Source organism: Zonotrichia leucophrys, chromosome 9 (assembly GCF_028769735.1).
Source record: "Zonotrichia leucophrys gambelii isolate GWCS_2022_RI chromosome 9, RI_Zleu_2.0, whole genome shotgun sequence".
Classification (NCBI taxonomy): domain Eukaryota; kingdom Metazoa; phylum Chordata; class Aves; order Passeriformes; family Passerellidae; genus Zonotrichia; species Zonotrichia leucophrys.
This window is the reverse complement of record NC_088179.1, coordinates 23,877,365-23,900,123: the sequence shown is the minus strand read 5'-3', so window position 1 is coordinate 23,900,123 and position 22,759 is coordinate 23,877,365. Positions and strand designations below refer to the sequence as shown.

Below are 22,759 nucleotides of genomic sequence, written 5' to 3'. Positions count from 1 at the left end.
CCTATTTTAATTCCTATTTATATTTTATTGATATTTATTTGAGATTCCACTCTATTTCATCATTTATTTATGGTGATATTCCTTGATTTGAGATTCCACTCTATTTCATCATTTATTTATGGTGATATTCCTTGATTTGAGATTCCACTCTATTTTATTATTTATTTATGGTGATATTCCTTAATTGATTTGAGATTCCATTCTATTTCATCATTTATTTAAGGTGATATTCCTTGATTTGAGATTCCACTCTATTTCATTATTTATTTATGATGATATTCCTGGATTTATTTATGATATTCCATTCTATTCCCTGATTTATTTATTACTATATTCCTTGGTTTATTTATTATTATATTACTTGATTTATTTATGATTATAATCCCTGATTTATTTATGATGATATTCCTTCATTTGCAATGATATTCCATTCTATTCCTTGATTTATTTATGATGATATTCCCTGATTTATTTATGATTCTACTCTCTGATTTATTTATGATGATATTCCTGGATTTATTTATGATATTCCATTCTATCCCCTGATTTATTTATGATGATATTCCATTCTAGCCCGTGATTTATTTTTGATATTCCCTATTTATTCTATTTATTGCCTAATAAAATCAAGGTTTCCTTCAAAACCAGGGTGATTTTTTTGTTCCTTGGGATCCACCACGAATCCTTTGCAATCCTTTGGATATTGCTGCCATGGGAAGGCAGCTCCCTGCAATTGGCTTCAAAATCCAAATTTCCCTCTTGGAAACACCTGGGATGGGGAAGGCGTCCCTGTCCCTGGCAGGGGTTGGAATGGGATGGGAGATTTTGGGATTTCCATCCCAAAAAACCCCTCGGATGCACTTGGTGGCACCTCCAGCTTTTCCAGAGGCTGAGGAACAACTTCCATCCTCCTCCTCCCAGGAAATCAACAGCTTCCCAACATTTCATCCAACTAAAACAAAAATCAGAATTCAGATGGAAATAATGGAAATTTTTCCTGTTTAATCCTTATTTTTCAAAAGTATGTTTTCCTTTCCCAAACATACACAGAGGAAGATGATCCCAAGTCTCCCACAGCCTTAAAAACAAGACAGTCCTGGATCTGGTCACTTCTCTCTTCTGCAAGTTCCATTTTTCCCAATTTTCTTCCTATCCTGCAGCACAGGGATTTCAGCTCCTCACATTTTTAAGAACCTAAATTCTATCCAAGTTCGAACAAATCAAGTAAAAAAAAATTAAAAAGAATTATAAAAAGTTTCTCATACAAAAAAGGAATTACAAAACGTAAAAAAAAAACGGTGACAAGCTATACAGAAAAGAGGGGAGAAGAAATTCCATGGGGAAATTCCGAGCTGCCTGCAGTTCACAGTGGTGTTCCCACCTTTGGGAATCTCAGGAAGCAGAACCACAGCTTAACCAGGACTGGATGCACAGGATCTGTACAGTAATTCCGTATTTACAGTGATTACACCAAGGAATTTGGTACAAGTTCCGGATTATTCTTCCCTGATCCATGAGAAATCCAACGCACCTCACGATTCTGGCGCTTCAGTGGCTTTGGAAAGGGGTGAGAGGTTCCAGGGGAATTCTTCTCCCTGTTTTTTCCCTGAAGGAAATAAAAAATCTTTTCCAGGTGATGGAAAAGACCAAGTGGCTTCTCCCAGTGTTTGTGTCCTCCTGGAGCGGCTTTGCCCGGGGGGGAAGCCCAGAATTCTGGGATCCAGCTCTCCTGAAAGCCTTGGAAGTGGCTCCTGCCCACACCAAACTCCATTCACGTTTCTCTGGAGGATCCTGCCTGGATTTCCCACCAGGAACATTCCTGAGGATCCCAGGGGAGCAGAATGGTTGGGTTGGGAAGCTCCCTCCTCCTCCTCCTCCTCCTCCTCCTCCTCTTCCTCCTCCTCCTCCCAGCTGGCTCAGCTCTGAGCCAGGAAACCTGAGGGAAAGGAAAAACACACCTGGATTGTGGGATCTCTGGAAGCTCCTGCAAGACTCAAACTGAGAAAAACCGGATTTAAAAATCTTGAAGTTGAAAAATAAATGTATAAAAAAAAAAACTCCCTGCCCTGAGGCAGCACAAGGCTGTGGCACAGAGACTGAGAACTCTCCACCTTTCATTTTCCAGCCAGGTTCTTTCCAGGGAGAATCAATCATGGAATCAGCAAGTTCTCCATCAGGGAATATGTTAATTAACCATTAATTAACCATTCCTGAAGTAAAGACCCAAACAGCTCCTCTTAGGACTTGCAGGAAATCCCAAGAACTGCTCTGGACACCCAGGTCATGCTGGGAGAGCTCTCCACACTCGGGGCAAAAATCTTCATTTTGTACCCATCCCTGAGGGACAAAAACACCACAAGAAAAAAAAGTCACTGCTGGGAGTGGAAGGGAGACAGCTCTGACCTCCAGAACAAACGGTGCAGTGGTGATTTGGTAAATTCCCTGGTGGAATTCCCTGGTGGAATTCCCAATCCCAGCTGAGTCAGGATGGGTTCATTCCCTGGGAGCTGATACCTTGCAATGCCTGCAGGATCTCGTAGGTTTTTTCCCCAGGTAAATTCTCTCAGGTAAATTCCCCGATGGAATTCCCAACCCAGCTGGGTCAGGATGGGTTCATTCCCTGGGAGCTGATACCTTGCAATGCCTGCAGGATCTCATAGGTGGCTTTTGTCCCCAGGTAAATTCCCTGATGGAATTCCCTGAAGGAATTCCCAACCCCAGCTGAGTCAGGATGGGTTCAGGGAGCTGCCCCAGGAGCTGAGCTGATACCTTGCAATGCCTGCAGGATCTAGTAGGTTTTTCCCCCAGGTAAATTCCCTGATGGAATTCCCCGATGGAATTCCCAACCCCAGCTGAGTCAGGATGGGTTCAGGCTGAAACCTTGCAGCACCTGCAGGATCTCATAGGTGGCTTTTGTCCCCAGGTAAATTCCCTGATGGAATTCCCAACCCAGCTTAGTCAGGATGGGTTCGTTCCCCAGGAGCTGAGCTGATACCCTTGCAGTGCCTGCAGGATCTCATAGGTGGCTTTTGTCCCCAGGTAAATTCCCTGATGGAATTCCCTGAAGGAATTCCCAACCCCAGCTGAGTCAGGATGGGTTCAGGCTGATACCTTGCAATGCCTGCAGGATCTCGTAGGTTTTTCCCCCAGGTAAATTCCCTGATGGAATTCCCAACCCCAGCTGGGTCAGGATGGGTTCAGGCTGATACCTCGCAGTGCCTGCAGGATCTCGTAGGTTTTTCCCCCAGGTAAATTCTCTCAGGTAAATTCCCCGATGGAATTCCCAACCCCAGCTGGGTCAGGATGGGCTCAGGCTGAAACCTTGCAATGCCTGCAGGATCTCGTAGGTTTTTCCCCCAGGTAAATTCCCTGATGGAATTCCCAACCCCAGCTGGGTCAGGATGGGCTCAGGCTGAAACCTTGCAATGCCTGCAGGATCTCGTAGGTTTTTCCCCCAGGTAAATTCCCTGATGGAATTCCCTGAAGGAATTCCCAACCCCAGCTGGGTCAGGATGGGCTCAGGCTGAAACCTTGCAATGCCTGCAGGATCTTGTAGGTGGCTTTTGTCCCCAGGTAAATTCCCTGGTGGAATTCCCAACCCCAGCTGAGTCAGGATGGGTTCAGGCTGATACCTCGCAATGCCTGCAGGATCTCGTAGGTTTTTTCCCCAGGTAAATTCTCTCAGGTAAATTCCCTGATGGAATTCCCAACCCCAGCTGAGTCAGGATGGATTCAAGGAGCTGCCCCAGGAGCTGAGCTGATACCTTGCAATGCCTGCAGGATCTCATAGGTGGCTTTTGTCCCCAGGTAAATTCTCTCAGGTAAATTCCCCGATGGAATTCCCAACCCAGCGGGTCAGGATGGGTTCGTTCCCCAGGATCTGAGCTGAGCTGATACCTTGCAATGCCTGCAGGATCTCATAGGTGGCTTTTTCCCTGATGGAATTCCCTGATGGAATTCCCAACCCAGCTGAGTCAGGATAGATTCAAGGAGCTGCCCCAGGAGCTGAGCTGATGCCTTGCAGCACCTGCAGGATCTCGTAGGTGGTTTTTTCCCCAGGTAAATTCTCTCAGGTAAATTCCCCGATGGAATTCCCAACCCCAGCTGAGTCAGGATGGGTTCAGGCTGAAACCTTGCAGCACCTGCAGGATCTCATAGTGGTTTTTCCCCAGGTAAATTCCCCGATGGAATTCCCAACCCCAGCTGAGTCAGGATGGGTTCAGGCTGATACCTCGCAATGCCTGCAGGATCTCGTAGGTTTTTCCCCCAGGTAAATTCCCCGATGGAATTCCCAACCCCAGCTGAGCAAGGATGGGCTCAGGCTGATACCTTGCAGCGCCTGCAGGATCTCATAGGTGGCTCTTTCCCCCAGGCTCCTCTGCAGAGCCTCTGCAGTGCCCTGGCCCTGCTCCCTGTCCCTCCACTTCCTCAGCAGCAGCAGCTTCTGCATGGTCACGTCGTCCTCCGAGGCGCGGATGTCATCGATGTCCTTCATCTCCATCTGCAGGCACTCGATGGCCATCTCCCTCCAGTGCCGGTCCAGCAGCTTGGCAATCACCAGCAGCTGCTTGTCTGTCAAGCTTTTTGCTCCCATTTCATCTGAAAAACATTGGATTTTCCACAGAATCCACCCTGAGGCTCCCCTGGCCCAGCCTGAGGCCGTTCCCTCTGCTCCTGTCCCTGTTCCCTGGGATGAGATCCCAAATCCCCCCGGCTGTGCCCTCCTGTCAGGAGCTGTGCAGAGCCACAAGGGCCCCCTGATCCCCCTTTTCTCTGGGCTGATTCCCTTCCCCAGATCCCTCAGGATTCTCCATTCCCTTCCCAGCTCCATCAGGATTCTCCAGCCCTTTCCCAGCTCCCTCAGGATTCTCCATTCCCTTCCCAGCTCCATCAGGATTCTCCAGCCCCTTCCCAGCTCCCTCAGGATTCTCCATTCCCTTCCCAGCTCCCTCAGGATTCTCCATTCCCTTTCCAGCTCTCTCAGGGTTCTCCATTCCCTTCCCAGCTCCTCAGGATTCTCCATCCCTTCCCAGCTCCCTCAGGGTTCTCCAGCCCTTCCCAGCTCCCTCAGGTTTCTCCATTCCCTTCCCAGCTCCCTCAGGATCTCCATTCCCTTCCCAGCTCCCTCAGGATTCTCCATTCCCTTCCCAGCTCCCTCAGGATTCTCCATTCCTTTCCCAGCTCCCTCAGGGTTCTCCAGCCCTTTCCCAGCCCCTAGGTTCTCCCACCCTTCCAGCCCCTCCAGGTTCCTTGTAGCCCTCCCCAGCTCCCTCAGGGTTCTCCAGCCCTTCCAGCTCCCTAGGTTTCCAGCCCTCCCAGCTCCCTCAGGATTCTCCAGCTCTCTTCCCAGCCTCCTCAGGGTCTACCATTCCCTTCAGCTCCCAGTTCTTTTTTTCTCCATTCCCTTCCCAGCTCCCTCAGGATTCTCCAGCCCTTTTCCAGCTCCCTCAGGGTTCTCCATTCCCTTCCCAGCTCCCTCAGGATTCTCCAGCCCTTCCCAACTCCCTCAGGATTCTCCAGCCCCTCCCAGCTCCCTCAGGATTCTCCATTCCCTTCCCAGCCCCCTCAGGATTCTCCATTCCCTCCCCAGCTCCCTCAGGGTTCTCCATTCCCTTCCCAGCTCCCTCAGGATTCTCCATTCCCTTCCCAGCTCCCTCAGGGTTCTCCAGCCCTTTCCCAGCCCCATTCCCTGCCCTGGACACGCTCCAGCCCCTCCAGGTCCTTGTGAGGAACCCAAAAGTGCCCCAGGGCTGGGGGAGCCCCAGCACAGGGGACAATCACTGACCCAGGACCTCCTTGGCCACCCCTGGCTCACGTTCAGCCACTGCCACCATCACCCCCAGACACCTTTCCAGCTGCTCTTCCCCAGCCCTGGGCCATTCCACAGGGAACAACCTCTGAAAACCGAGTTCAGCTCCAATCCCAGGACACCAAACCCCAGCCAGGCCCTTTCCCAGCCTTTCCCACCTGCAGTGCCGCCCGTTTTCTGCTTTTTGCTGTGGAGCCCCTCTTCCTCCAGGATGCTGAGGGCTGGCTTCCTCCTCTTCACACCTGGGGAGGGAGCAGAGGGGCTGTCACTGCTGTCCCTGCTGTCCCCGCTGTCCCCGAGCCCAGGGCTCCCACCCTGCAGGGCCATCACTCACTGCCTGTGCTCCTCTTCTGCTCGTTCTTGTTCTGGTCGTAGTGGATCCAATCCCCTGGGGAGGGCAGAGCAGGAAATGTCACTGAGCAATTCCCAGGGCTGGGCCCCAGCTCCAGGAATTCCCAGGGATGAAGTTGGAACCCACAAAATGTGCATTCCAACCCCTCAGGCTTGACAGAAGGAGATTTTTCCCCTTTTACTCCATGTGCTGCAGCAGGCCCAAACAGGCAAGAGAGACTGCAGGTTATAATGCAATAATATGCAATTTTTTATTATATTATGCAATCCTATGGATGATATATGGAATTATATGCAGGAGGGATGGAACTGACTGGTTTTTAGGTTCCAAATGAAACCATTCCATGAGCAGAGGGATGGAGCAGCTCTGCTGGCAGAGCTGGGATTGTTGGACAGGAGGAGCTTTGGGGTGACCTCGTTAGTCACATACACATAATCACATAAGTGATTATATGCAGTGCTTTTATTAAGAGCTCTGGGAATCGGGGTGTTACAACCCAACTCTGATTCCGTCCATACATCCAAGAGGATCATGGTTTTATATTCTATCATTATATACCTTTCATGTTAATTATTAAACTTACATTGTTCTATTACATACAAAACATAGCCCCCTTCAATTTCCAATATAGCTTCTCACGATTCTTCTTATGGTTATATAACAATTATATTTAATTACTAAACAATCACCACATCTAACAATTATATCATTTATCCTCCTGCTTACGCAGGCGCAGTTGATCTGAGAAAACACAAAGCCCGACATTTTCAGAGTTCTATCTTTAACATTTTCAGGGTTCTACTATCAACCTCAGTGGGGATGAGATGGAGAGAGACAATTTCCAAGGGATGGAGGGACAGGACACAGGGGATGGCTCCCAATGCCAGAGGGCAGGGATGGATGGGATTTGGGGAAGGAATTCCCTGGGAGGGTGGGCAGCCCTGGCACAGCTGTGGCTGTCCCTGCATCCCTGGCAGTGACACTGGGGCTGGGAGCACCCTGGGACAGTGGAAGTGTCCCTGGGGTGTCCCTGGGTGGGCTCTGAGGTTAGAATTATTATTATAAAAATTAGAATTATTATTCTAATAATTCCTCCCAGCCCTGCCCACTCCCCAGTGCCCAGCACTCACTCTCTCTCAGCCTGGCTTTCCACACGGTCTCATCCGAGTCCTGCTCCACCAGGGACAAGGTGAAGTCATCGGGCTTCTCCAAATACACCTCAAAGTAACTCTTCAGCTTCAGCAGGGACCCGTCAACAAACTCAATCTCCTGCACAACAGAAATAGAAAATAAATGTAAATATTTACCTAAAATAAACGAAAGAGAAAGCAACTGGCTGTTGGGAGAGATCCAAACTCCAATTTCCCCAGAGTTTTGCTGTTGACTTTGGCACCAGGATTTCATCCCAAAATTTTAGGGCTCCAAGAGGCAAATGGTTCCTCTTTGTGGCCCATTGCAGTGCAGGAGGTAAGGGCTGTGCAAGGGACTCACCTCAGGAGTTATTTCAGCCTCTGGCTCACAGATCAGTCTGTACTTCTTTCCTTCCTGCAGTAATTTTTGGCATACAGGGGGCTTTTCAATCTGAACAAATTTCCTTTTCGAGTGTTTTACAGCCTTGGAGATATCCTAAAATTTAAAAACACCATTTCAAGCTTACTATTGCAATGTTACTCATTTAAGGAGAGGAATTAATATCTAAAACCTGTGCTCAGGAGGCTCCTTGGGCTGTTCTCTGGCCCCAGCTTTACAGAACAGCCCTGTAAAAACAGGAAGTTTGCTCCACAAACTTCCCAGAAAGCTGTGGAATAACCACAATGCTCAAAAAGCATCACTAAACCCCTGCAGCTGTTCTGCCACTGGGGTGAAATGAGGTAAGAGAGTCTGCAAGCTGAGTAAAAGGAAGGGTTTTGTCCCTGTCCTCACTGCAATAGGGTGAATTAAAGTCCTGCTCCTGCCAGAGCTCCTGAATGACCCCACAAACCCAATTTCCTAATTAATAATGTAATTATTGTCATTATTAATGCAGGGCAAGGCAAATTTTCAAACTGGCAAATTTTCCCAAGCTGGAATTTTATCCAGGGTTACTCCCATGGCCTCTCCTCTCTCTGCTCTCCTCAGAGCTCATTCCTGACGTGACCCCTGCCAGCAGGAGAGCTGATGGCACACGGATGAACCCATTGTCAGCTGCCTTCCCAAATCCCCAGATTTTCACTGGGGCTCCAGCACTGCCCCAGGCAGCCTGTTCCAATGCTTGGCCCCCCTTTTCCTGAAGGAATTTCCCCTAATATCCAATCCAAACCTCCTCTGGCACAACTTGAGGCTGTTTCCTCTTGTTACCTGGCAGAAGTGACTCGGATAAAGAATGGAAAAGCTCAGAGAGAGACAATTTACAACGGATGCAGCGACAGAGAAACGGGGGAATGGCTTCAAATTCACAGCCTGCAGGTTTAGATGGGATATTGGGATGGAATTGTCCCTGGGAGGGTGGGGAGGGGCTGGGATTGAATTAGCAGGGAAGCTGTGGCTGCCCCTGGCAGTGCCCAGGGCCAGGCTGGACACTGGGGCTGGAGCAGCCTGGGGCAGTGGGAGGAGCCCCAGCCGCACTTTTCTATTTAGAAACACCAACAAATGAAACATGACTGAAAATTCAAACCCAAATCATACTTAGACCATATAAGCATTCATAGGTGTTGTGTGCCATCCAGGGGTGGGATGAGATGGAATTCAAGCTGGAACCAGGACTCCTCAGCCACGCTCCCAGCCCAGGGGCAGCTCCCATGGGGGCCATACCTTGATGAAGGAGTCGTTGTTGGTGGCCAGGTAGACCCAGAAGGACAGGGAGGGGTGCTCGTCGATGGCCTTGTAGAGGATGACGGCGCCGTGGTACTGCAGGGGCTCCTGGCTGTGGATCAGCGGCCCCACGGGGGACAGCGAGCTCACCACCCACTTGACGTGCGACGCCGAGAACTCGGCCGAGGGCTCGATGGCCGCGCCACCGCCCTTGATGTGCAGCACCTTGAATGCCACGCCAGAGCCCTGACCTGTGGGGACAGCCTGGGTCACCTGGGGACAGCCTGGGTCAGTGGGGACAGCCTGGGTCAGTGGGGTCAGGCTGGGACAGCCTGGGTCAGCTGGGGACAGCCAGGATCAGCTGGGGACAGCCTGGGATCAGCTGGGGACAGGCTGGGGTCAGCTGGGGACAGGCTGGGGTCAGTGGGGACAGCCTGGGTCAGTGGGGACAGGCTGGGGTCAGCTGTGGTCAGCTGGGGACACACTGCGGTCAGCGGGGACAGCCCTGGGATCAGCTGGGGACAGGCTGGGGTCACACTGGGGTCAGTGGGGACAGCCCTGGGATCAGCTGGGGACAGGCTGGGGTCACACTGGGGTCAGTGGGGACAGGCTGGGATCAGCTGGGGACAGCCAGGATCAGCTGGGGACAGGCTGGGATCAGCTGGGGACATCCAGGATCAGCTGGGGACAGGCTGGGGTCAGCTGGGGACAGGCTGGGATCAGCAGGGGACAGGCTGGGGTCAGTGGGGACAGGCTGGGATCAGCTGGGGACACACTGGGGTCAGTGGGGACAGCCAGGATCAGCTGGGGACAGCCAGGGATCAGCTGGGGACAGCCAGGATCAGCTGGGGACACACTGGGGTCAGTGGGGACAGGCTGGGGTCAGCTGGGGACAGCCTGGGATCAGCTGGGGACAGCCAGGATCAGCTGGGGACAGTGTGGGGTCAGTGGGGACAGGCTGGGGTCAGTGGGGACAGGCTGGGGTCAGCTGGGGACAGTGTGGGTCAGTGGGGACAGCCAGGATCAGCTGGGGACAGGCTGGGGTCAGTGGGGACAGTGTGGGGTCAGCTGGGGACAGTGTGGGGTCAGCTGGGGACAGCCTGGGGTCAGCTGGGGACAGCCCTGGGATCAGCTGGGGACAGCCTGGGTCAGCTGGGGACAGTCTGGGGTCAGTGGGGACAGTGTGGGGTCAGCTGGGGACAGGCTGGGGTCAGTGGGGACAGTGTGGGGTCAGCTGGGGATACACTGGGGTCAGTGGGGACAGCCTGGATCAGCTGGGGACAGCCAGGATCAGTTGGGGACAGCCTGGGTCAGTGGGGACACACTGGGGTCAGTGGGGACAGCCTGGATCAGCTGGGGACAGCCAGGATCAGTTGGGGACAGCCTGGGTCAGTGGGGAGAGTGTGGGGTCAGCTGGGGACACACTGGGGTCAGTGGGGACAGGCTGGGGTCAGTGGGGACAGGCTGGGGTCAGCTGGGGACAGCCAGGATCAGCTGGGGACAGGCTGGGATCAGCTGGGGACACACTGGGGTCAGTGGGGACAGCCTGGGTCAGCTGGGGACAGCCTGGGTCAGTGGGGACAGCCTGGGGTCAGCTGGGGACAGGCTGGGGTCAGCTGGGGACAGTGTGGGATCAGCTGGGGACAGTGTGGGATCAGCTAGGGACAGGCAGCTGATAACTGCCTAATAATAGAATTATAATATAATTATTATATTTAATAGAATAATAGAATTAGAATAATAGAATTATTATTCTAATAATTCCTGCCCTCCCAGAACAGCCCCCTGCCCTCCCAGAGCAGCTCCCTGAGGGAATCCACAAAATCAGAGGCTTTTGGGAAAGCTGCAAAAGGCAGGCTCCAGAGACAGCAGAACTGTGACTGGAGCTAAGCAGCAGCCATGAGGTTGGTCAGCAGAAAAATTATTTAAACTGTAGAAAAGCAAGGACAAATAGAACAATGGTCTGTGTATTAAGGCTTGTCTAGAATAACTCCCTAAGCAACAGAAAGTTTATCTAGGGAGATATTGGGAAGGTTAAAGCTTAAGAATGGAGCTCTGTGGCTTGTCTCTTACAAGCAGACATTGTATTTGAAATAAGCAAGCACTGTTTAACCAAAGGTACATGTGCTTACAGTGGCTGGATGGAACTGCTGTCAATGTCCTTTTGCTTTGGTCAAAAAGCTTATAAAGCGAGTTGTAACATTAAGTTTTTTGGAGTGTGAGCTGCTGGCATCTTCCCATTGTCACAGCCCTGGAATGAGACCGATGCTGGAAAATGAACCAGCTCGAGGTGCTGTCAGCAGCAACCCCACCTTGTCCATGTCTGTAAATACCCCCAGGCACCCCAGCCCTCTGTCCCCACTCACCGCCGAGGCAGAGGCAGTGCGGGAACTGGATGGAGAGCAGCGCCCCGGGCGCCGAGCAGCGCACGTCGAACAGGGGCCCGCCCACGATCCAGGGCGGCCGCACCAGCCGGGCAAACTTGCTCCAGGACAGCAGGCAGTACGAGATCCTGGCCCTGCCCGTCACCTCGAAGATCAGCCCCGTGCTGCTGCACTGGTAGGAGCCCTCAGCCTCCAGCTGCATCCTGCAGAGACACCACAGCTCAGCCTGCAGCTGCCCCAGCCCTGCCAAAATCGGCTCAGGGCTCACCCAGCCTATGCAAAAGGAGAGTTTTGCATAAAACTTCCTGTGCCAGGAGCTGCTCTCATGCAAAGGGCGCAGACATCTTTTATGAAAAATCCTTTCCTTAAGATTTTTTCTTCTTGATAAGCTGAGAGGCCTCAGGAACAAAATGTAAACATTGATTATCTGCTGCTGTGGAATGCAACAGGTGCATCTGGGATTGGTCTCATGTGGTTGTTTCTAATTAATGGCCAATCACAGTCAGCTGGCTCAGACTCTCTGTCCGAGCCACAAACCTTTGTTATTCATTCCTTTCTATTCTATTCTATTCTATTCTATTCTATTCTATTCTATTCTATTCTATTCTATTCTATTCTATTCTATTCTATTCTATTCTATTCCTAGCTAGACTTCTGAGATGAAACCTTTTCTTCTATTCTTTTAGTATAGTTTTATTGTAATATATACCATAAAATAATAAATCAAGCCCTCTCAAACATGGAGTCAGGGACACACAGAGGGGGGACAGTGCTGCACCCCAGGGAAACGCAGGGCTTAAAGGGGAGGGTGAACAGGGCAAGATGCCTCCTGTGCAGCCAGGCTGAAATAAGCACATGAAAATGGGCCTGTGCTCATTACTGCAGCAGGACAAGGCAGCATCCTGAAAAACCCTCCCAGGAGTTGTCTTGGACCAGGATCTGGAGGCAGCACAGGCTCTAAACTGTGATTTTTAAGGATTTATACCTCCAGTATAGATCCAAATGCATTTGTGCAGCAAATGAGCTGTTTGCCCACCCAAAGACTGAAGTGCCTTGATGAGAACAATGTAAACTCAAACCCATTACAATTAAAAAAATCATACATGAATTGTCCTCCAGCAAGTCTCCTGGGGGTCACTTGCTCCGTCTGGTCCTGGAAATAGATTTTAAAAGAAATTGTCTTTAAAAAGGTGCGGAGAGAGCAGAATTACAGTTTGCAAATGATCTCATGCAAAGTAAGTGGGTGTTTCTTTGCCCACAAACGTACATTTTCATTCCTGCAGTGCTCACAGGGTGGCAAGCAGCTCCCTCCTAGTGGGAAAAGAGAAAAACGAGCTCATGAAAAGCCAAGTAATTAAACAGCCAGGAATAAAAGAAAAGCCCTCAGGAGATCTGTTCCTACCTGACTCATTGCAGTAAGGTGGGGATTCCTTCTCCTCCTGTTCTTCATCTAGTGAAAAGGAGTTTGGAGTAAATATCTCCATGTCCAGGGGGTTTCTGCTCCCACAACTCCATTTGCCTAAATCCACCTTAGGAGAACATTCCTGAGAGTGCCTGCAGGCTTTGCACAGCCTGAGGGTGAGGCTGAACATCAGGATACAAATTTGCCAAAAGCTCCTAAACTGCCCAAACTCCTGGGACTTTTCACAGGGGTTAAGGAAAGGTTTACCCTGGGGTGAGCCCTGTGGTGCCAAGGACAAAGTTCAGCCCCCAGCATGGAAACTGGGAACAGCTTTCCCAAAAAAACATTGTCTGCAGGGCGTTTGTCCCCAAAATGATGTAAAAGGGCCTGGATTCTCCTGGCTGGACCCAGCAGGGTGGAATTGCAGCAGAGCTGAGACCTCAGGCCAAAGGCTGTGTCCTAAGGGAGCAGGGGAGAGGCAGAGCTGCAGGATCAGCTGCTTCCCCATCCCAGGCCAAAGCGATGCTGGAGCTGTCCCAGCTACCCTGGAACCCCAAAAACCCCTGGGATAACCATGGGCTGGGAGAGGCAGGAAGGCAGCAGCCAGCCCTGGCTGTGTGCCCCAGCCCAGCAGGGCTGGAACAGCCCCAGGAACACTCCCAGCTCTGGGAGCTCCTCATTCCCAGCCCTCATTTCCTAGGGATGCTCTCCAGCAGCTCCTTTTCCCAAAGAGATGGGAGCTGCAGGCTGGGCCAGCCTGGAATCCTTCCTGCCTTCCCTTCCTGGGCAGGGGGAAACAGGCACAACAAACCACCCTGACCCACAGCCTTCCTCCACCCCACCCCTCTGCCTCTGCCCAGCAAAACCATTGGGATTGTTAAATTATCAGTGTTACATAAAACCAGCACAACTGCTGGCAGCAGATCCATGGAAGCACAAACCCACCGACAGCAAACACTTCCTTTCATTCTTTTCCTGTCCATCCTGTTTGGCCAGTTCTGTTGCCAACTTTGGAGGAAATTTATGGCCTCTTGGTGTTTGGAAAACTGCTGTGGTGTAAAAATATCCGTGGGTATTGTGTCTGGGGTGCTGTGTCTGCGTGGTGAAAGCAGCACGAGCTGCTGCCCTTTGATCAGGGATAGGAAACCACTGCATCCCAAATAAATTAATGGGAAAGCAATCAGAGCTAGCATTCCCTAATAACTGTGAGGTTATACCCAGGAGAAGCAGCTGGTTTAAACTGAACAGTAGTTTTTAAAAAGAAAACAGAAAAATAAATCGCAATGTTCTGCTCACCTGACTCCTCTTCGGAGCTCCTGCCCTTTGATCATTGACAGAAAATCATTGGCTCCCAAAAAAATTAATGGGAAAGCAATCAGAGCTAACATTCCCTAATAACTGCGAGGTTATACCCAGGAGAAGCAGCTGGTTTAAACTGAACAGTAGTTTTTAAAAAGAAAACAGAAAAATAAATCACAATGTTCTGCTCACCTGACTCCTCTTTGGAGCTCCTGCCCTTTGATCATTGACAGAAAATCATTGGCTCCCAAAAAAATTAATGGGAAAGCAATCAGAGCTAGCATTCCCTAATAACTGTGAGGTTATACCCAGGAGAAGCAGCTGGTTTAAACTGAACAGTAGTTTTTAAAAAGCAAACAGAAAAATAAATCGCAATGTTCTGCTCACCTGACTCCTCTTCGGAGCTCCTGCCCTTTCATCATTGACAGAAAATCATTGGCTCCCCAAAAAAATTAATGGGAAAGCAATCAGAGCTAACATTCCCTAATAACTGTGAGGTTCTACCCAGGAGAAGCAGCTGGTTTAAACTGAACAGTAGTTTTTAAAAAGAAAACAGAAAAATAAATCGCAATGTTCTGCTCACCTGACTCCTCTTCGGAGCTCCTGCCCTTTGATCATTGACAGAAAATCATTGGCTCCCAAAAAAATTAATGGGAAAGCAATCAGAGCTAGCATTCCCTAATAACTGTGAGGTTATACCCAGGAGAAGCAGCTGGTTTAAACTGAACATCAGTCGTAAAAAAGGGATTACAGGTAAATAAATCACAATGTCCTGCTCACCTGACTCCTCTTCTGAGCTGCTGCTGGAGCTGTCTTCAGAACTGGCTTCTCCTTAAAAACAGGCACAGGTGGAATGTGAGTCCAGGATCCACCCAGAGGTTTGGATCCATCAGGCCAGGCAGCAGGTTAGAGAATGGAACAGAAAAGAAAGAGCTACAGAGGCAGGAAAAACATCAAATCCCAAATCCCACACCAGGGGAGATTTGGAGTCACCCAGGCCCTTCTGAAGGCTGCTCAGAATATTGAATTCTCATGTTTTACACAACCTGGGATAATTCTGGAGCTCCAGCCATGGCACATCCCAGTTAAATTGTGGTTTCCCAAGGCAGGTGGGAGCAGCCTTGGTGGGAGCTGCGTGTCCCACCAGTTGTGACTCGTGTGCAGGCACCAACCAATTAATTATTGCTATAAATGTCATTTGGGGAGAAACCAGCACTGGGAAGGCAGGGATGTGTTTGGGGATGTGGCTGGGGGGAAATGTGGGATGCAGGAGTGAGGAAATCCCAACCCCTGAGCCATGGTGGGCTCACCCTCGGGCTGCTCCTCGGCCGATCCCGACGATCCCTCCATGCCATTGGGAGTCACCTCTGCAAGGGAAAGGCAGGGAGGGAGAGTTGGAGAGGGATTTAACTCTTCTCTTGACAATTCTGCACTCAGAGAAAGGGAATAAATAACAAAAGAACAGGCATTTTAAAACCCAGCATAAAAAACCAGAGGAATCCACAAAGGGCTTACACCAAGGGTTTAAAGCCAGTTAGGGAATTCCTGTTCCCATTCCCAAGGATGGGCACTTCCCAAAATCAATGTACTTTTGCAATGGTTTTATAAAGCCAGTTTTAGAATTGCTATTCCCAAAATACCTGTACTTTTCACTTGGTTTTTAAAGTAGTTTCAGAATTCCCAGATTCCCATTCCATGGATGGGCATTCATTCCCATTCATGATAGGGGCACTGCCAGGAGATCCTGGTAAGCCATTTCAACTGCTTTCTTAAGCCATTCAGAATTCCATTCCAAGGATGGGCATTTCCTAAAAATCCTGTACCTTTCAACTGGTTTTAAAGCCATTTTAGAATCCATTCCATTCCAAGGATGGCACTTCCCAAGATCCCTGTACTTTCCAACTGGTTTTTAAAGCCATCTTCAGAATTCCATTCCCAAGAGGCATTTTCCAAAATCAGTGTACTTTTCAATTTTTTTTAAAGCCCATTACAGAATTCCCATTCCCAAGGATGGGCACTTCCCAAAATCAATGTACTTTTGCAATGGTTTTATAAAGCCAGTTTTAGAATTGCTATTCCCAAAATACCTGTACTTTTTCCACTTGGTTTTTAAAGTAAGTTTCAGAATTCCCATTCCCATTCCATGGATGGGCATTCATTCCCATTCCATGGATGGGCATTTCCCAAAATCCCTGTACCTTTCCAACTGGTTTTTAAAGCCATCTTCAGAATTCCCATTCCCAAGGATGAGCATTTCCTAAAATCCCTGTACCTTTCCAAGTGGTTTTTAAAGCCAGTTTTAGAATCCCATTCCTATTCCAAAGGATGGGCACTTCCCAAGATCCCTGTACCTTTCCAACTGGTTTTTAAAGCCATCTTCACAATTCCCATTCCCAAGGATGGGCATTTTCCAAAATCAGTGTACTTTTCCATTTTTTTTAAAGCCCATTACAGAATTCCCATTCCCAAGGATGGACATTTCCCAAAATCCCTGTACCTTTTCAAGTGGTTTTTAAAGCCAGTTTTAGAATCCCATTCCTATTCCAAAGGAACTCCAAGATCCTGTACTTTCCAGCTGGATTTAAAGCCAGTTTCAGAATTCCCATCCCTTTCCCCAAGGACGGGCTTTCATTCAACACAGTGTACATGAAGTTGCGGATTCTTCCCAAAATCCTGTACCTTTCCAACTGGTTTTTAAAGCCATTTCACAATTTCCCATTCCATGGATGGGCATTTCCCAAAATCCCTGTACCTTTCCAAGTGGTTTTTAAAGCCAGTTTTAGAATCCCATTCCCATTCCAAAGGATGGGCACTTCCCAAGATCCCTGTACCTTTCCAACTGGTTTTTAAAGCCATCTTCACAATTCCCATTCCCAAGGATGGGCACTTCCCAAGATCCCTGTACCTTTCCAACTGGTTTTTAAAGCCATCTTCAGAATTCCCATTCCCAAGGATGAGCACTTCCTAAAATCCCTGTACCTTTCCAAGTGGTTTTTAAAGCCAGTTTTAGAATCCCATTCCTATTCCAAAGGATGGGCACTTCCCAAGATCCCTGTACCTTTCCAGCTGGATTTAAAGGCACTTTGAGAATTCCCACTCCCCTTCCCGAAGCCCCTGTACCTTTTTCATCGGAGGAGAGGGACTCGGCCCCGCTGGAAGACAAAAGCAGGCACACGTGAGAGCTCTGCCAGCCCTTCCCACCCTGGCACCGCTCCCAGCCCCGGGAATGCAGGGGGATAGATTGGGGCTGGGCATTCCCCATTCCCCTCCTGCAGCACCAGCTCCCTGCTGGCACTCTGGGCACACCTGGACACAATTCCCACTGGCACCAGCTCCTCTCCCAGCCCTTTCTGGCCTGTGCCAGTGCCCGTTGGATTTGGGAGCAATCCAAGCAATCCCCAGGCAGGCAGGAGACCCAGATAGATAAACCCTGCTCTGCAGCACAGCCACCTGTGGCAAACCCACACCAACCTCCATCCGCCCCTGGAAAAGGGAAACCTGCCGTGTGAATCATCCAGGAATTCAAATCCTGCTTGGAAACCTTTTCCAGGAGCTCCACGACAGCTGCCAGGCAGAGCCAGCAAGGAAAAGCTGCCCTGAGGAAGGGGATGGCCCTGGGTGCAGCCACCATAAAGCAGCAGGTGACATCCAGCTCACTGCACTGTGGTGGCACCACGAAACCTCCCAGAGCCTCTGCCCTGCCCAGGTGGAGAAGCATCCAGCAGGTTTTTTTTGAGCTGTGAAGGTCACAGTGCAATCCCAGAGATGCTGGGGATGGTGAAGCTGAGTTTTGGGAGCTGCTGAGCTCTGGGGGCTGATTTTGGCCACCCTGGAAGCTCCTGGAGGGCACCTGGAATGAGTGGGCATCACCACACTGGGGCCCTCAGCCACAGAATTGGAAAAGAAATAAACAGATGGGAATGGCAGAGGCAGGAAAATCAATGAGTGAGGATTCCTGAGCAGCTCAGCTGGGGGGTCCTGGCAAAGCACAGCAAAGGGGCTGCAAAACTTTCTGGGTCAAGGGCAGGAAGAAGAGGAAAAGCTTTTGCCCCACAAGAAATTACACAACAGTTTACTCTTCCAAACTGTATCTTGGAGGAAAAAAAAAAAAAAAAAAAAGAGTAAATTTATTTATCTGGAGGATTTGGATGCTGCCCAGGGCCGGCAGCCGAGCCAGGCAGTGTTTGTGCAACCCTTCAACCCTTCCACCAAGTGCTGGCTTGCTAAGATCGGCATCGCTTCCCTCCAGCCCCTCCAGCTGCATTCATTTCCCTCCTCCCGCGCTGGCAAACGGCGCAGAACGGGGAGGGGAGGAGGAGAAAACACAGAAACAACAACGCAGCGAGCGGGCCGGCGGGCACGGCGCTAACAAATAACTGTAACCACGGGCTGGGAACGGGCACGGCGGCTGCCGGCGCGATAAACGCTCGGGCAGATAAACACAAGAGCCGCGCTCGGGGCTGCGGCAGCACCGGAGCACCGGGGGGAGCCCGGGGGGAGCCGGGGCGGAGCGGGAGCCGCGCTTTGTCTGCGGCGGCGGCGGCGGTGAGGGCGGCGCGGCCCCGGCTCGGAGCGAGCCCCGCTGCAGGTGCACGGCCGGGATGGGCACCCGCGCCCACCGGGACGGGCCGGGCACGGCAGGGACCCTCCGGTGCCCGGGAACGGCGGTCGGGAGGGGATGGAGGATGCGGGGATGCAGGTGGGTGGGGGATGGGAGGATGCGGGGGTGGGGCTGGGGGACATCGGGACGGACAGGGGGACATTGGGGGGGGTGTAGAAGATGCAGGGGGACATTGGGGGGGTGCAGGGGGTGCAGGGGGACAGCGGGAGGCGACAATAGCGGGCAGGGTGGCGGGGAGGGCGCGCAGCCGCGGGGCGGGCGGAGGATCCGGGGGGCTCTCGGGGGGTCCGGGGGGCGCAGCGAGCCCGGTTCGGCCCAGCCCCGCTCACCTGTCGGGCTCCGGAGCCGGGCTGGACATCGCAGCGGCTGCACCGAGCGGGAACGGCGCGTCCTGCCGCGTGGGGGGCGGGGCCAGCGGGACGCGCCCCGGACACGCCCCCGATACGCCCCGGACACGCCCCCTCGCACACACCCGGACGGTTGCCATTAGCGTCGCTGCTCGATGTCCGTCCGGATACAGCCGTAATTCATTAATAAATTCATTAATGTCATTCATAAACAAACAGATAAAACTTCATGATGTAAAAAAATTCATCATGGAAAAAAGTTCATAATTCAAATAAAAATTCATAATGTAATTCATTAATAAACAGATAATTTTCATATTCTGGGCGCATTCCGTGTTAATTATTAGGATATTTGTGTTGTTACACGTATTGTAATGGTTTGGGTGGGAAGGGACCGTGGACACGTCAGGATCTGCCTGCTGCTGGCGGAGCTGCTTAGGGGAAAAAAAAAATACAAAAGAAAAAGTTAAAATAAAAGAAAGGGGGAAAAACCAGCCCAAACCTGCAGTGTATTCAGACTTTTTTATTTATCAAAAAAAAAAAAAGAAAAAGAAAAAAAAGGGATAAAAAGGGGGAATAAAAAGGGGAATAAAAAGGGACTAAAAAGGGGAATAAAAAGGGAATAGAAGCCTCTTAACCAGAAGCGTTTTGAAGCTCCCGGAGCCTCTCGGCAGTGCAATAAATCCCAGAGCCCCAGCAGCGTTGGGCACGCACGTGCCCCCATCCCTGCAGTCCCTGGGAGAGGGGAATTCCGGAGCTGCAGGCAGGGAAAGCCCCTCACACCCCTCACAAAACCCCTCACACCCCTCACGGCCCTCACACCCCTCACACCCCTCACGGCCCTCACAACACCCCTCACACCCCTCACACCCCTCACAACACCCCTCGCACCCCTCACAGCCCTCACACACCTCAGACCCCTCGCACCCCTCACAGCCCTCACGGCCCTCGCACCCCTCGCACCCCTTACACCCCTCAGGGCCCTCAGACCCCTCAGACCCCTCGGACCCCTCAGACCCCTCGCACCCCTTACACCCTTCACACCCCTCGCACCCCTCACACCCCTTACACCCCTCAGGGCCCTCACGGCCCTCAGACCCCTCACACCCCTCGGACCCCTCAGACCCCTCACACCCCTTACACCCCTCACGGCCCTCGCACCCCTCACACCCCTTACACCCCTCAGGGCCCTCATGGCCCTCACACCCCTTGCACCCCTCGGACCCCTCAGACCCCTCGCACCCCTTACACCCCTCACGGCCCTCGCACCCCTCGCACCCCTCGCACCCCTCACCCAGCCCCGGCTCCTCCCCAGGCTGGGAACACCCCCCAAAGTCACCCGTGTTTGTGTCCCTTGGAAAGGGGGGCTCAGATGTGGGGTTTGGGGTATTTCCCTCATTCCAGGAGCGGATCCAGCCCCAGTCCATAGCTCAGCATCACCCCCCATCCCCTGTGCTCACCCCAAAGCTGCTCTGGGTGCAGGGGGGGGCTCTGAGGGGACCCTTTGTGAGCCTGCCCAGGGCCCAGAGCAGAAATGAAAATAATCTCTATAAACAAATGTAAGTGCTTGAGCAAACACAGAACGCTGCTCCCGGCGCCTCCCAAGGGCTCAGCTCCCAGCTCCTGGGAATATTCCACATTTGGAGTCCCCTCAGTTCTGCTCCTCGCCCCAAATCCCACCCTCTGCAGCCCCAGGACACCAAACACTTGTGGAAAATCCGTATTCCCTGGAAACTCCATGTGCAGAGCTCACAGGAATCAGCTGGGCTGCAAAGGGGGGTGCAAAACTGATGGAAACCCCAAAAAATAAGCCAACTTTGGATGGGAGACCCTGGAAAGTGACTGAAGGGGTCGGTGTGGGGAGAGGGGGGAGTGCCAGGGAAGGAAATCCCCTGTAAACAACTTGCAAATCCAGCCTGGAACGAACTGAAGGAAGTGGGGAAAGTTCATGGCACAGCGACAGTTGGGAGTAAATAATCACCCAGGATGGGGAATAAATAAGGAAAGGAAAGAAAAGCCAGGAGGGCAGGTAGGGTTACTCAGGGGGATTTTGTTTTCCCAGCTCCAGCCCTGGGATGCTGCTGGGAGCTTCCCAAGCGTGGCCGAGCCGTCGTTTTGCTGCTTTTCCAGGCGGCCCCAGGCCGAGGGTGATGCAATAAATAAACATCCCGTGAGCTGTCACTGCCCGGGGTCTGCGGAGTCACCAAAGCTCAGCCCAAACCTCTCCAGTTCCCAGTTTTCCTCTGAGAAACCCCAATTCCAAATTTTCCTCTGAGAAACCCCAATTCCCAGTTTTCCTCTAAGAAATCCCAATTCTGAATTTTCCTCTGAGAAATCCCAATTCCCAGTTTTCCTCTAAGAAATCCCAATTCCCAGTTTTCCTCTGAGAAACCCCAATTCCCAGTTTTCCTCTGAGAAACCCCAATTCCCAGTTTTCCTCTAAGAAATCCCAATTCTGAGTTTTCCTCTGAGAAATCCCAATTCCCAGTTTTCCTCTGAGAAACCCCAATTCCCAGTTTTCCTCTGAGAAACCCCAATTCCCAGTTTTCCTCTAAGAAATCCCAATTCTGAGTTTTCCTGTGAGAAATCCCAATTCTCAGTTTTCCTCTAAGAAATCCCAATTCCGAGTTTTCCTCTGAGAATCCCCAATTCCCAGTTTTCCTCTGAGAATCCCCAATTCCCAGTTTTCCTCTAAGAAATCCCAATTCTGAGTTTTCCTGTGAGAAATCCCAATTCTCAGTTTTCCTCTAAGAAATCCCAATTCTGAGTTTTCCTCTGAGAAACCCCAATTCCCAGTTTTCCTCTGAGAAACCCCAATTCCCAGTTTTCCTCTGAGAAACCCCAATTCCCAGTTTTCCTCTAAGAAATCCCAATTCCCAGTTTTCCTCTAAGAAATCCCAATTCCCAGTTTTCCTCTAAGAAATCCCAATTCCGAATTTTCCTCTGAGAAACCCCAATTCCCAGTTTTCCTCTGAGAAACCCCAATTCCCAGTTTTCCTCTGAGAAATCCCAATTCCCAGTTTTCCTCTGAGAAACCCCAATTCCCAGTTTTCCTCTAAGAAATCCCAATTCTCAGTTTTCCTCTAAGAAATCCCAATTCTGAGTTTTCCTCTGAGAAATCCCAATTCCCAGTTTTCCTCTAAGAAATCCCAATTCTGAGTTTTCCTCTAAGAAATCCCAATTCCCAGTTTTCCTCTAAGAAATCCCAATTCTGAATTTTCCTGTGAGAAATCCCAATTCCCAGTTTTCCTCTGAGAAATCCCAATTCTGAGTTTTCCTCTAAGAAATCCCAATTCCAAATTTTCCTCTGAGAAACCCCAATTCCCAGTTTTCCTCTGAGAAATCCCAATTCCCAGTTTTCCTCTGAGAATCCCCAATTCCGGATTTTCCTCTAAGAAATCCCAATTCTCAGTTTTCCTCTAAGAAATCCCAATTCTGAGTTTTCCTCTGAGAAATCCCAATTCCCAGTTTTCCTCTAAGAAATCCCAATTCTGAATTTTCCTCTGAGAAATCCCAATTCCCAGTTCTGCTCTGAGAATCCCCAATTCCCAGTTTTCCTCCGAGGCTCTGATCCACCCCACCAAACCCCTCCCAGTTTCCATCCCCAGCCCTTCCCCGTTTCCCCGGAGTCTCTCGTGCAGCCGAGGGAGGCTGCCGTGTCCCAGACCATAAATCAGTTTATTTTCCAAGCACAGGGACACATTGAAGCTTGGCTGGCGCTTCCCTTTGTGTGCCAAAGGGAGCTGGAGCTGGCT

At 50.9% G+C, this 22,759-nt stretch overlaps 1 protein-coding gene across 2 annotated transcripts; it reads right to left on the bottom strand.

The window, feature by feature from the left end:
* Positions 1 to 982: 982 nt before the first annotated feature.
* CARD8 (caspase recruitment domain family member 8) lies at positions 983 to 19,081 on the bottom strand. Of its 2 annotated transcripts, none has more exons than XM_064721002.1 (15): positions 18,987 to 19,081; positions 17,157 to 17,188; positions 15,347 to 15,403; positions 14,817 to 14,867; positions 12,738 to 12,785; positions 12,603 to 12,646; positions 12,439 to 12,488; positions 11,318 to 11,538; positions 8,952 to 9,202; positions 7,653 to 7,787; positions 7,292 to 7,430; positions 6,144 to 6,197; positions 5,968 to 6,051; positions 4,330 to 4,599; positions 983 to 1,936 (listed from the first exon to the last, which is right to left on the bottom strand). In XM_064721002.1, exons 1-15 carry the CDS (start codon positions 19,013 to 19,015, stop codon positions 1,917 to 1,919), a joined length of 1,485 nt encoding a protein of 494 aa, XP_064577072.1. In that variant the 5' UTR covers positions 19,016 to 19,081; the 3' UTR covers positions 983 to 1,916. The 2 variants fall into 2 exon arrangements, with proteins under 2 accessions (XP_064577072.1, XP_064577071.1); XM_064721001.1 differs by having other exon boundaries at positions 15,347 to 15,463; positions 18,987 to 19,059.
* Between the last annotated feature and the right edge of the window lie 3,678 nt (positions 19,082 to 22,759).

What these genes read in the sequence shown, in the direction of transcription:
- CARD8 (XM_064721001.1), bottom strand. Translation starts at nt 19,015, where the DNA reads ATGTCCAGCCCGGCTCCGGAGCCCGACAG. An exon ending in CAGCTCAGAAGAGGAGTCAG is followed by an intron (nt 12,786 to 14,816) that starts GTGAGCAGGACA and finishes CCTTTTCACTAG; the next exon opens with ATGAAGAACAGGAGGAGAAG. An exon ending in ACCTTACTGCAATGAGTCAG is followed by an intron (nt 12,647 to 12,737) that starts GTAGGAACAGAT and finishes TTTTCCCACTAG; the next exon opens with GAGGGAGCTGCTTGCCACCC.